General features: G+C 34.8%; 1 protein-coding gene across 1 annotated transcript in view; it reads right to left on the bottom strand.

The window, feature by feature from the left end:
- SCAF8 (SR-related CTD associated factor 8) overlaps nucleotides 1-14,736 on the bottom strand; it is an 85,545-nt gene that overhangs the window by 51,065 nt on the left and 19,744 nt on the right. Inside the window, 2 exon segments of the mRNA XM_081294659.1 lie at nucleotides 2,322-2,366; nucleotides 5,976-6,059. Coding sequence (XP_081150785.1) covers nucleotides 2,322-2,366; nucleotides 5,976-6,059 — 129 coding nt within the window.

Raw genomic sequence — 14,736 nt, 5'->3', positions numbered from 1 at the left:
AGGAAGATTTAAAAGGAGTTGGCTAAAGTCTACATATTTTAGGAACATAGCTGAACATTTAGCTCATGCATTTCAAGCTAGCAAATAGAATGGTAGCAAATAGATGGTAGAAAAGTCAGCAAATAGTACGGTTTCTAAATCCAAATAAAATATATTTTCTTTATCATTCAGAATAATGAACTCAGTTATTTATAATGCAAATAACTATTCTAAAATTTGTCTGAGTTTGGTAGTTTGGGCCTTTGCTTCTGCCTCATGAAGGTTTGACAAAATCGGAACACACCATGATATTTGGCAAAATTCATTAAGACAAAGACCAGAGACCAGAATATTCTTTCAGTTTTTCTAGCTCATAGGAAGTCATCTTTATTGTTAATTTTTCATTTATCACCATCATTCATTACTCCACCTATAAATCTCTCATGACCAAAACATGAAATGATAGTTAACACAATATAAAGCTAGAAGCATGCCTCTCCCTTTACCTGCATTATTTTTATTATTATTTTTATTATAATACATGATAGGAATATAAAATGATACTGCCATCCTAGAAGACAATTTTGAGAGTTTCTTACAAAATGAAAATATGACTTCCTATCCCAGAGAAATGAAAAAAATTCACCAAAAATTATATATGAATGTTCCTAGCAGTTTTATACATAATAGTCAAAAGCTGGAAACAACCCAGCTGATCTTCAATAAGTCAATTGTTAAAACTGTGGTGCATCCATATAATGGAACACTACCCAGAAATAAAAAGGTAAGAAACTATTTGATACATACAGTTACTTCCCTAGATCTCAAAAGAGAATTATGTTGAGTACAACATGCCTAACTCAAAAGGCTACATACTATAAGATTCCACTTAAACTGTTCTTGAAATGCAAAATTACAGAGAAGAAGAAACAAATATTGACTTGCTTCTTCTGATGGATAATAAATTACTTAACAATGGAATAACTTTGATCACTACAGGTCTTCATATGATTCTGAAATATCTTATTAGAACTACCTCTACCCCAAATCAAATCAGTCAACAAACAATTTTCCACAAATTCACATTTATCCTTTAAATTCTACCACTCAAATTCTGACTTCTGTATAAACGGCAAAGACATTATATAGAACTGATAGAAATGAAGACTACTGCTCATATGGTTGCTCCATACACTCAGTGAAACAGAACCTCCATTGTATCAAGATCCCTACTAAATCCTACACACAGTAAAGCTTAAGAGGCACTGCTTTAGATAAAAGACTTTAAAGACTTGCTTTAGACTGATGAAATCTTTCAATCAGTAGCATTTTTACTTTTTACTTTAATTTACCTAAAAAAGCACGTTATTTTACTCACATCTTATCTTCAAATTATCTAAGTTAATTAATCCCCATATACATTTAATCAATACCTTAAGTATTGAGAAAATAACCCTTGAAAAAAGAGAAAAGGCCTAAATCAAACAGGTTGAGTTACTCAAGGCTACCTAGTTGACTGACACAAATCTCACCTTGATTCCTGCACTCTTCTCTCAGTCAACTATTTTTGTGACACTGCAACCTTGCTAAATCCTTAATGCCATATACTTCTGATTCTCAAACTGCCTCTGCTTATACCTAGACACATGAATATAGACAGAAAATAATCCTAAACACAAATCAGGAAGTACTGATTTCCTGTAGTATCATCTTATAAGGAATTAAGTCTTAAGTACCTCTGCCAGAAACTCTGGCATCAACAGAGTAATGATCACAAACAGGTGCACTCAAGAACTACAACTGTCTCAGACTCTGGTTACAAAAACATTACTAAATGTATGCAAGACAGATGTTTTCAACTTTATCTCCTCTGCTTCTCCTGGAAAATGGAACTGCGGGTATATATAATAACATGTAGCAATTTTTAACATCCTAATGGATCAAATAAAGTGATCAACAGAAGAAAAACATCCAAGACAATATTTTATCCATACCTAATATAAACAGAGAGCTACAAGAGAGAACTTCCTTAAAGGCTATGTAAAACAACAGATTTATATTCCATTTAAAAAAAAAATCAATCATATTGATGTAATTATTTTCAAGGAACGCATGCTCACTTAGACAATGTAAATTTAGCAAAAATATCTGCCTGAAAGCTACCATTTTAGAATTATCCAAAAGGCACTTTCATTTTCTCTCTTAATTAGAAAATAAAATAACTAGAATCACTTTTAATAGTCTATCAAAACAACCACAGGATTTCATTTAAAGGAGAAGAGTACAGGCACTAATATACAATTACATTACATTTAGTCTAAGTATTAAAAGCTTATACTTACTTTCTGAATGAATTTCTCAACACTCTGTACCACATGTTTATAGAACTGAAAGAGGGAGAAAAAAGGTACAGTATTAAAATCACTTTTAATAAAAGAATTTCCTGCCAACCACAGGATTTAACATGGCTCAAAAGGCCCATCAAAACAATTAATTTTTTTTAAATTGGTTGTTCAAAACATTACAAAGCTCTTGACATATTTCATACATTAGATTCAAGTGGGTTATGAACTCCCATTTTTACCCCAAATACAGATTGCAGAATCACATTGGTTACACATCCACATTTTTATGTAATGCCATATTAGTAACTGTTGTATTCTGCTACCTTTCCTATCCTCTACTATGCCCCCTCCCCTCCCCTCCCATCTTCTCTCTCTACCCCATCTACTGTAATTCATTTCTCTCCTTGTTTATTTTCCCATTCCCCTCACAACCTCTTATATGTAATTTTGTATAACAATGAGGGTCTCCCTCCATTTCCATGCAATTTCCCTTTTCTCTCCCTTTCCCTCCCACCTCATGTCTGTTTAATGTTAATCTTTTCTTCCTGCTCTTCCTCCCTGCTCTGTTCTTAGTTGCTCTCATTATATCAAAGAAGACATTTGGTATTTGTTTTTTAGGGATTGGCTAGCTTCACTAAGCATAATCTGCTCTAGTGCCATCCATTTCTCTGCAAATTCCATGATTTTGTCATTTTTTAGTGCTGTGTAATACTCCATGGTGTATAAATGCCACTTTTTTTTTTAATCCATTCACCTATTGAAGGGCATCTGGGTTGGTTCCACAGTCTAGCAATTGTGAATTGTGCTGCTATGAACATCGATGTGGCAGTATCCCTGTAGTACGCTCTTTTAAGGTCTTCAGGGAATCAAAACTTCAAGATAAGCATTCACACCATTCACCTTTTACAACCAACTAGCTGGCTATGTAATTTCTTAAGTGATTCTTAAGTAGATACATGGTCAGCATGTCTAAAATGTGTTATTTAATGTAGATATAAAAGAATACTATTAAAGTCTTTTTTAAATACTATTAAAGTCTTTTTTAAATATGTATTTTTTTAGTTGTAGATAGACACAATAACTTTATTTTGTTTACCCATTTTTATGTGGTGCTGAGGATTGAACCCAGTGCCCCACATGTGCAAGGCAAGGGCTCTACCGCTAAGCCACAGCACTGGCCCCCTATTAAAGTCTTTATGAAAGCATACTTTGACAAACTTGTGTTGACAGCAAAATATTATGATATATAAAATGGGAGATGTATTACTTTCAAGGAAGGAAAAGAACAGGTATCCATAATTATCAGCAAAAGCAAGGCTAGTACTATAAAAATAAATTACCCATCAACCTAGAACATTAACAAATCATGTGAGAGAGCTGTTTTCAACTTTATTATCTCCTGCTTCCAGAAAATGAACTACAGGAACATTTAAGATGTAGAGATGTATAATGTTCTAATGGACCATACAAAATTAACTAAAATAGAAGTAAACACAAGGATTAAAAATTAATAATGGTATACTATTAATTATGAGAAAACACATTTTTATAAAAATACTAAGCATAAACCTGTAAATAGAATTTCTAAATTTATAATTTAGAAATAATATTTATAACTATAAATTATAATTTAGAAATAATTATAAATTTAACAAAAAAGAATCTAGAATTTACGTTTAATAAATTTTAATACCCCAATGGTAATGCCATGGTTAGCATAATGCTGTTTGAAAAATTAACCTGAATAATGAATTATGTTTTATAAGGGACACCTCCTTAGACTAAAAAGACATGAGAACTAAAGTCAATGCTATTTTATGTATGCACTATGTAGTAGATTAGGTAGCAGTATTTTATCAAAGTGAAATTTCTTACATGTGATTCTTATACTGCAGTTGCTTAGGAGAACGTCTTTGTTCTTGGAGATGTAAATTCAAGTACAAAAAGATTAATAAGCACTATTATGAATGAAGTTTGAAACTATCAAACGAATCCACCAGAAAAAAATGACAAAAAGTGTGTATGTACATGCATATGTGTAGAAATAATGCAAATGTGGCCAATGTTAGTAATTGTGAATTTAAGGGAAGAATATTTGATGCTCATTACAATATTTTCCAACTTGTTAAAATTTTTCAAAATTAAAATCATTGGCACAAATTAGTACACTGTTCATAAAAACAAAGAGACTCCTGATTGACAGACACCTAGATTCAAATTTCAGCAAATTACTTAATTTCTTATATCTTTCTGACATCAGAAAATAGAAAATATGGTTAGCACCCATACTTAACTGAATCCTTTAATTAAAAAAGTATTCTGGGGCTGGGGATGTGGCTCAAGCGGTAGCGCACTTGCCTGGCATGCGTGCGGCCTGGTTCGAGCCTCAGCACCACATACAACCAAAGATGTTGTGTCCGCCGAAAAACTAAAAAATAAATATTAAAAAAATTCTCTCTCTCTAAAAAAGAAAATTGTTGATGGACCTTTATTTAAAAAAAAAAAGTATTCTGCTCAGGAAAGTTACATAAATACACCAACTTCTAATTTTTACAGAATAAAAATGACAATACACGTTTACATATTCACAGGATTGTGATCGTAAAAATCATTATAATAGAGAATAGTATAGATAGTGCAAGAGACTCAATTTCTTCTATATACTAAGCCTATCAGATGGGAGCAGATCAAATTACTTCCTTGAAAAATGTGGTAACTGTCCTTATCCTGTCTTTGATTTTCCCTATTTAAGTATAGAGATTTTAACTATAATGATGTTTAAGATACTAACTACAAATCTGAAAACTAAATTTTAACTATAAGAAAACTGCAAAATCAACCATTATCTGAATTTATCTCAGTAACAACTATTAGTAAATAGAAATTTGTTAAATGTTATATACAGTTATTAGAAGATAATTTATATAGTTGGTACTTCTAGTTATGGATGATGTTTTAATTCATAATAGGAAAACATTCACAAAATATTCACAGGTTAATATCTACTTAATTAAAAATAGGCATTCAGCCCTCCTAAATAAAGCACGGAATCTTAGCTGTGGGGACAAGAACTTCTTGGAAAGATGTCTGTGGTTGAGCTTCAAAGGTCCTTTAGCCAAGAAATTTTATATACTTTTTTTTAAATTTATATCTATGTTCTAGAGAAATATACATGTTTTTCCTGAACACAGGTTCAAAACCTATCCAAAACCTGTCTCTGTGTTCCTTTTCCATAGTTCAAGTATCTTACGTACAACAAGGCCTAATTATTTTCCACAGTGGTCCATTTTTAAATCTATACAGAATCAATAAGGTGTTATTTTCATTTAGAAGTCTTCTACTAATTTGTATTTAAGATTCTGCAATGTCGGTGTGACAAATGACAATTTAAAATCTCCATGATGTGGCTAATGTCCAAAATATCACCTGCCTAAGAAAAGGAAAAATATTTACTTCAAAGCTTATGGAAGGATAAATATCAAAATGTTAAGTGTTTATGAGGGAGGGTTTACAAGTAATACACTTTTTTTCTTTTACACACTATACATATATTAATTCTTCACATGAGAAAATATATAAAAATTATTTCTCCTTCAAAATACTAGGGTGGTATTTTCTTTTGAAAACATAAGAATAAAATTTATTACTCACCTTAATAGCTTTGATGGCCGCCTTTGTAATCTGGGTCATTTTTGCTTTAGAAATGGGTGGTTTGTAGTCATTCAAGGAATACAACTGATAAAAAAAAAATAATAAATTTTAAATACAGCAAAACTAATTGTTTCCAAGCAATAATATGAAATTACCAACATTTCCATTTTTATATTCTCAATGAAATCAACGTGCGGCTTTTCTTTTAAAAATCAGGCTCAAAATCTTTAGTCAGCACAGAAACATATCAAAATCACAATGAACTATGGTAGTTGCTTAGATATTACACATTGCTGGTGGAAATGTAAAATTCTCCAATAGTTTTTATGAAACAGTTTGGTAGTTTCTTGAAAAATTTTAAAGTTATCGAATGATCCAATTTCACTCCAAGGTATCTGCCCCAAAGAGCTAAAAACAAATGTTCACATAAAAACTTCTACATGGATAATCATATATATAAAATTCATTAAAATTCCATTTGAAAAGCAGAAAGAGCCCAAATATTCATCATCTGATGAATAAACAAAATGTTTTATCTGTTCAATGAAATTTTAGTGATAAAAAGGAATACTGAGGGACTGGGGCTGTAGCTCAGTTGGTAGAGTGCTTGCCTACCACATGTGAGGCACTGGGTTTGATCCCCAGCACCACATAAAAATAAAATAAAGGTACTGTGTCCATCTACTAAAAGGAATATTGAGGGCTTGTGTTGCAGCTCAGTGGAAGAGCACTTGTCTAGCATGTATATAAGGTACTGGGTTGAGTTCTCAGCATCACATATAAATAAATAAAATAAAGGTCCTTTGACAACTAAAAATATATTTTTTTTAAAAAGGAAACACTGATAAATGCTACAAAATGTATGAAGCTTAGAAACATTTTGCTAAGTTAAACAAGAAAAATGATGAATTAATGATAAGAGTTTCTTTGGAAGTGAAGAAATATTTTAAAGTTAATTGTGGTAATGTTTGCACAACTTTGTGAATATAGCAAAACCACTGAATTGTACACTTCAAATTGGTTGATTTTATGGTATACCATTTCTTTTTAATCAGGGGATCTAAAGTTTAACAAGAATCCTCCCTCCAAAAAATCTTTATTTTGAAATTTCTTACATAAGCAAAGGGTAAAAATAGTGCTTAGAAAGAAAGCAGTTAAAGACATGTTAGAGAAATTAGACAACAAGTAACTATGAATAAATGAATACTGATTAAAACTTTTGAATCTGGAGGAGTGGAACATGCCTAGAATCCCCAGTGCCTCTTGGATGCTGAGGCAGGCGAGATCCTGTCTCAAAATTTAAAAAAGGACCGGAAGGTAGCTCAGTGATAAAGCATCCCTGAGTTTAATTTCCACTCAAAAAAAATTTTTTTTCCACTGTACATAGTGATAACATTTTTGACTATAATTGGCATAATAATTTAGAAGCCTGGAAACGGCTTTACCATTAAAACACTGCAAAACCACTTGAACAGACTTCAAATTCTATTCACGTTCACCTCTTTTATATGTGGAATCTGTTGTTTTCCCCATAATTTGTCTCTTCTTCCTCCCCTGGTCACCACCTCCATGACAACAGTCCAAGTTACCGTCATCATCCACCTGGACAACACCTAAATGGATGTGTTGTCACCACATTTACAACTCTTTTAAAAACTATCTTGATCAGATGACTGACACTCAAAACTACTCCCAACACCCCTTAATATGGCCAATCACTTCTCTTCAGATACATGATTAAAAAAAAAAAAAGTCTGCATATATAAGGCCCTGCCTGGTCCAACTCCTGTGTCTACTTCCAGCCTCAGTTTATACCATGCTCATTGGCCCTTCCCTGCTCCTGGAACAAATGATCTCCCCCACCTCCGAGGTTGAGTTCCCTGGGCCCCAAATCAAGAGGCTTGTTCCCTCTATTTAGACACGTCACCATGGCTTCCCCAGTAGTTATCTTTCAGACAGGGAGCAGACAGACAAGTGATGAAAACATAAGGTTAAGGGGAAAATTCTATAGAATGAACTTATGTACTGACCCTCACATGCTTTCTTTTACAATTTACTTGAGAAAACTCTGGCGCTGCGTAGCTTAAGCCAACAGGATATGCAACATTTATCAACAAACAACCTTCTATCTGCAAAAGAAAGACTCCTCCCTGATGATAAGAACACACATTACTCTGAAAGGGGTACCTGTGTAACCTTTACACAGACCAGATTACAGGACTCAGGCAGACAGAATAATTAGAAGCAAAGCCCCCAATCATAAAATCTGTAGAACCAAGTTCCAATCAAAATCAGTAAGCATGGCCAAGGTGACTCAAGAGTTGCCTTAGATATTTAGTATGTCATTATAACAGTAAATCTCCCCTCCAGGGGGTAGGGGTAAGACCATGTGCAGTGGGACTTCAAAGTCTTATGCAATCCTGCTGCCACTCAAAAGTGAAGGGGTGGACCTTGGTGGGACTCTTTGAAAACTTCCCTGGAACCCCCCAATAAAACAGGAGGGCAGGAGGGGCCTCTTTTCTGTGAGGACCCACTCTCTCCCTTTTTCCCTTAAGAGTGTTCCTTCTTTCCTTTACTCACAATCTTTACTCACAATCTTAAAGCTGCTGGAAATTCACACTTAGGAAAATTGCCCTGTGTACTGTAAACTAGCCCACAAACACATGTATTTTTTAGAAGAGATGGAGCAAGGGGAAATGTAAAACCTAGAATATAGGATACTTTCCCAGAAATCTATAATAAAGGGTACTTTCCCAAGGTAATCTATTGATCAGGTAATGGAGAAGACATCAACATAGCTCATCAACCAACTCTCATCAATTGTACAACAAGCCACCATGAATTAGGAATAGATATAGAATTCTCTCCATTTTCTCAAAATCTGAATCAGGACACAAAACACATCAGGGTTTTAACAATGAAAAACGCTGGAGAAGAATAAAAGTTGATTTGGGGACCTTACTTTTGTTTTGCCTGATGATTTCCACTTCCATGCTCAAGTCAGAAGACCACAGCTATGAATGCCAGACCACCATAAAGTGTCTTGTGATCATCAGACTGATATCCCCACATACTTCCCATGCCCACCCCTCACCAAGTTTTCTTTAAAAGAAGAATCTGAGAATCCTAAAAGCATCTCTCACTCAAGATGGTCCACATTCTCTCTTGTCCTAAACAAATCTCTGTGCCTAAGAATTTAACACATCTATAATTTCTTTTCTATAGCATTTGCCAGGACCCAGTAGTTCTGAGTTGAGGACCCTTCTCTTGGACTTACTTGTACACCCCCAGTGACATACTGACATCTTAATTTCACTAGTTTTGTGGTATACAAAAATAAAACTTCTATGTTTACCTTAACTAGGCTACTTCAAAGTTCTTCTGAATCAATTACTTAGAACACAAAATTTTTAGCATTTATTGAACTAACGTGAACCTATCGCATGATTTCAGAAACAGCTTGTCATCATCCAATTTCCCTTCTAGTTTTTTCTCCAAATTTCTATGTTCTATATAGACTACTGTCAGTAAATCCTAAGCATCAAACTCATTCCTCTAGGACTTCTAACAAAGAACATCTGCTGAGAATTTTGTAAATGTCACTATAACATTCAGTAGTTTAAGAAAAGAATAAAGTCTGGGGTTGTAGCTCAGTGGTAGAGTGCTTGCCAAGCACATGTGAGGCACTAGGTTCAATCCTCAGCACTATATACATAAAGGTATTATGTCCATCTACAACTAAAAATTTTTTTAAATAAAGAAAAGAATGAACATAAGGCCTGGGAATATAGCTCAGAGGGTAGAGTGCTTGCGTAGCATGCCAAGGCTCTGGGTTCGTTCCCAGCACTGAAGAAAAAGAAAAAAGGAAGAAATGATAAATCTATAGTGATGGAATGCTGCCAGCGAATTAGAGGCTTTTAACAGACTTCCACAATAATTCACCATACATGAATAGACAAACTATCTTTAGATCCACAAGATATGATACAATGACTGTATACAGCAAGCATTCACTAATAAATATTATTCAACAGGTAACTTATTTACACTGTATAACAATGCTTATTATTAAAACTGCCAAGTTTCATTCAAACTCCAGCCCTCATCAAATATGTAAACAATCCACAAAGAATCAGAAATAGAATTATCTCCGTTTTCTCAAAATCTGAATCAGGACACACAAAACATCAGGGTTTTAACAGTGGGAAATGCTGGAGAAGAATTAAAATTGATTCTGGGACCATACTTTTGTTTTTCCTTATGATTCCCACTTCTATGCTTAGGTCAGAAGAACACAGCTGCATGCTCTCTAGGCTTGGGCTGTCCAACTGGGGTAAATAGTTTTCCCTGCTGGTGTGTCTTCCAAAACCGCAAGTGGCTATTTACCCCAGTTCAGTTTGTTATATTAAGTTCTTCCTCAGTTAAAACTACCGTAATTTTTCTAGATCCCTTGGTGCTTGCTGTGCACCAGATTGAACTCTGCTTCCAAAACTTAAGCTTCTTCCCCTTATATACCATGTGCTAATATTATCTAATCTAAGGTTACAAATGCCTTTACTTACACAAACTCACTGCTGTCCTTCTTCCTTTGGTCACCAACACATCATTTCAACAGAAAGGTACAAAATAAAAGCTCTCACTCTAATTAATTCAGTTCTCCTCGTATACACTGAATAATCCTCCTTAAATTTGTAACTTACTTTTTTTATGCTGCTAAAAAAAAAGTAAGTTACAAATTTAAGGAGGACTTTTAATGTACATGCTTGCTAGACAAGTGTTCTACCACTGAGATAAATTCCCAACCCTAATCTTGTAAAAGGCTTTTAAATTTCTATGTTACCACGTGTGATACCAGAACAAATGCATATTTTTAACCTGTAAACTCTTTCAAGTCCAATCAGCTTCTAATGACTTTAACCAAGATTTGAGGAATCTTTTACATAAGCTAAAATATGTTAGCTCAGTTGCTGCTTCTGGCTACTCCACCACAAAATTTCTATTAATGACCTTAAACGCCACTTAATATAAATTAGGCCAGGGGTCAGTAAACATTTTCTGTAATGGGTTAGCAAATATTTTAGGTTTTGTGAATGTAATCATTTGGATGTGGTTTGTCCCCATACTAAAAGTTTGGCTGCTAGTGTGGTGGTGGGCTTTAAGAGGGAGAGTCTATGTGGAGGTCCTTGGAACACCGGGGAAGCTACTCTCAGAAGAGAATAAGGTATTTCTCTTGCAATACTCTGGTAGTTCTCCCAGGAGGATTGGAGGACTGTTATACAAGCCTGAGCCTGGCCCCACACAGCTCTCTGGCTTCATGATCACTTGCTCCTGGAAATGGTCCTGCCACTGCCATCCACCATAATCTAAAGCAGTTAACAGGTCTCTCACCAGAACTGAGCCCATGCAAACACATACCCTTGAACCTCCAAAACTGCAAACTAAAAAATTCTCTTCTTCATAAGTTGCCTCCCTCATGTTTTGAGAAGAATCAGCAGACAAAGACATTACAAACTTCTAAAAATGGAAATGTGATAAAAGAGTTGATAACTGATAAAATGAGGAAACCACAAGTCGCAGCACACACAAAAGAAGATACAGCCAAGGAGTGAAATAATTTGTCCTGTAGAATTCCAGAGTCTCACCTCTCAAAATTCAAGGTATTAAAGAGGGCAGTAGCAGCACAAACAAATTAATGCTCTATACTTACTATTCCAACAGCTCAATAAAAAATGGCTAGATTTTAAGAAATAGTGGCATAAAAATATTATTTACTGATAAGAGGGTAATCACCCAAAGAACTCAAGCATTAAGAACTAAAACAGGAGGGATCAAGGAGAAGGAAGGGCTTTCAATAAAATCTCTTCAGCTTGGGCGGGGGTTGTGACTTAGCAAGGCCCTGGGTTCAGGCCTCAGCACCACATGAAAATAAATAAATAAAATAAAGGTATTGTGTCCAACTAAACTAAAAAAACAAATATTTTTTAAAACATCTCTTCAGCTCTCTCCTACCTGCCATTTCTTATATTGAAACCCCAAACCCCAAAGATATTGTATTTGGAAACAGGGCTTCTTTGAAGGCAATTGAGGCTAAATAAGGACATCACTGTAGACAATCCTGGTCCAATAGGATTGGTTTCCTTATAAGAGACACCAAGGAGCTCTCACTCAGACATACACTGTCTTGCATGTTCTCTCCCTAACCCACCCTCCAGTGTGAGGGCACAGTGAGCCAGCAGCTATCTGAAAGCCAGCAAGAGTCTTCCCATGAACCTAATAGTCAGCACCTAAATCTTGAACTACCTAGCATAAAGATCTATAAGAAAATAAATTTTAATTATTTAAGACCCTTTACAAATAATAAGTTATATGAACATTTTTGATCCAATTAAGAGCATATAACTGTCATGATTAATAAATTAGAGGTTGGGGGAGAAAGCCAGGGAAAAACATACACACCTTTTTGATGCATTTAAAAGAGAACCTTCTCATTCATAAGGATTACTATTCCTAGTTCCAAATCACCGAGGTAGAAACTGAAATAACTATTCATTCTCACGTCCCAACTCCCAACTATGTCACTGGAATGAAGGACAATAGGAACATGACAATGTGGTTTTCCTATTTAGTGAATTCTGTCAATTTTACATTTATTTTATTTAAATAGGAATTACTGGCATTCCCATGGTTTTATTAAAGTTTTTCACGTTCTACATTAAAGATAGTAAACTATAAACAAAATGCATTTTTAAATAATCAGAACTATTTACAAAATCAGAACTATTTATAAATGTTAGTTATGAAAATGCCAAAGCATTGTATTTATGATACAAAACAGCACCCTCAGATTTCTCCTTGCTTGGTGGCACAGGCCCTGTATAAACCCCCTCTCCAAATAATCCTGCACCCTTGAATGTGAGTTAGTCTTATGAATTTGATGAGATAGTCATTCTCTGGTTAACTGTTATATAAGTCTCTGCAGCAGCAGCAGACTGGAGACAGAATTTCCTGCTGGGTTTAAAGAAATAAACTGCCATGTGTAAGAGAGGTCCCCATGGCTACAAGACCAGAGGGAGGCCACTAGAAACAGATCAATCACCAGTTAACAGTGCCTGGATCATAACCCATCAAAATTATGAAGTAAATATATGCTGTTTTAAGTCAAACACTAAATTTCGGACAACCTATTACACAGAAATAGAAAACTAATATAATAAAACACAGTTTTGAGCAGGGCACTGAGATTCATGCCTTATAATACCAGCAACTTAGGAAGTGGAAGCATGAGAATCGTAAGTTTGATGACAGTCTCAGCAACCAATACCCCCCATCTCAAAATAAAAGGGGTGGGGCTGGGAATGTAGGTATTGAACCCAGCACCCTGGGTTCAATACCCATCCCTGACACCCCAAAAAATAGTCTTGAGTGATTTTTCTTCATTTTCTAAATTGTGTGCATTAAGTCTTCTTAATTATTTTTGTTAAAATTATTTTTATTACCACTTCAAAGTAGAAATTAAATTTTGAAAACTATGCTCTTTCCTAAGGAATTTTAAAAGTGAAAATGGAAAATCAATATTTTGAATATAGGAGTAAAATATAAACACTAAGATTTATCTCAACTATGGAGTCATTTTAAAGAGCATGTTATTCACCAACTTTAATATCTGAACATCTTAATCAAATTTTACTTCAAGTCAAAACTGAAATATCCCTCTATATACAAAATTTCTGACTAAAATATAGGTTCTTTCCCATGTAGCATGATTTCCCATACTAATTTACATTTGGGGGGGGGGGTACTGGGGATTTGAACTCAGGGGTGCTTAACCACTGAGCCACATCCCTAGCCCTACTTTATATATTTATTTAGAGACAGAGTCTAACTGAGTTGCTTAGTGCCTGTTACTGAGGTTGGCACTGAACTCTAGATCCTCCTATCTCAGCCTCCAGAGCCCCTGGGTGGTGTGGGCCACCCAGGCCCCACACTAATTTTAACTTGAATTACAATTAGATAACAAAGTAACACTAAATCAGAAGCATTTGACATAACAAACTATGACCAGAGAGGGGGACTGGGGTTGTGGCTCAGTGGCAGAGTGCTTGCCTGGCACATGTGAGGCACTGGGTTCGATCCTCAGCACCGCATTAAAAAAATAAAATAAAATAAAGGTATTGTGTTCATCTACAACTATTTAAAAAATATTTTTTTAAAAAATATGACCAGAGAACAGCTTTAAAATTAATATCAGCAAATTCTACATTAAGAAAAGTGTTCTAAAACAATTTGACTTTTCTTTAGTCTCTTAAAATAAAAACTCCTCTCAAAACCTTTTTTTCCAAAATTTTGTAATAGATTTATTTGGTTAAAAAATGTTTCAGCTGGGCGCGGTGGTGCATGCCTGTAATCCCAGCAGCTCAGGAGGCTGAGGGAAGAGGATGGCAAGTTCAAAGCCAACCTCAGCAAAAGCAAGGCGCTGGGGCTAGGGTTGTGGCTCAGCGGTAGAATGCTGGCCTAGCATGTGTGCGGGGCTGGGTTCAATCCTCAGCACCACATAACCACATAAAAATAAATAAATAAAATAAAGGGATTGTGTCTAACTACAACTTTTTAAAAATTTAAATAAATAAAACAAAGTTTAAAAAAAGGGGGGGGAAGGCGCTAAGCAACTCAGTGAGATCCTATCTTTAAATAAAATACAAAATAGGGCCAGGGATGTGGCTCAGTGGTCAAGTGCCCCTGAGTTCAATCCCCAGTATTTCCC

The sequence above is a fragment of the Spermophilus citellus genome (assembly GCF_964194105.1).
Source record: "Spermophilus citellus genome assembly, chromosome: 5".
Lineage (NCBI taxonomy): Eukaryota > Metazoa > Chordata > Mammalia > Rodentia > Sciuridae > Spermophilus > Spermophilus citellus.
Note: the sequence above shows the minus strand (reverse complement) of the source record. Positions and strands in the feature narration are given on the sequence as shown.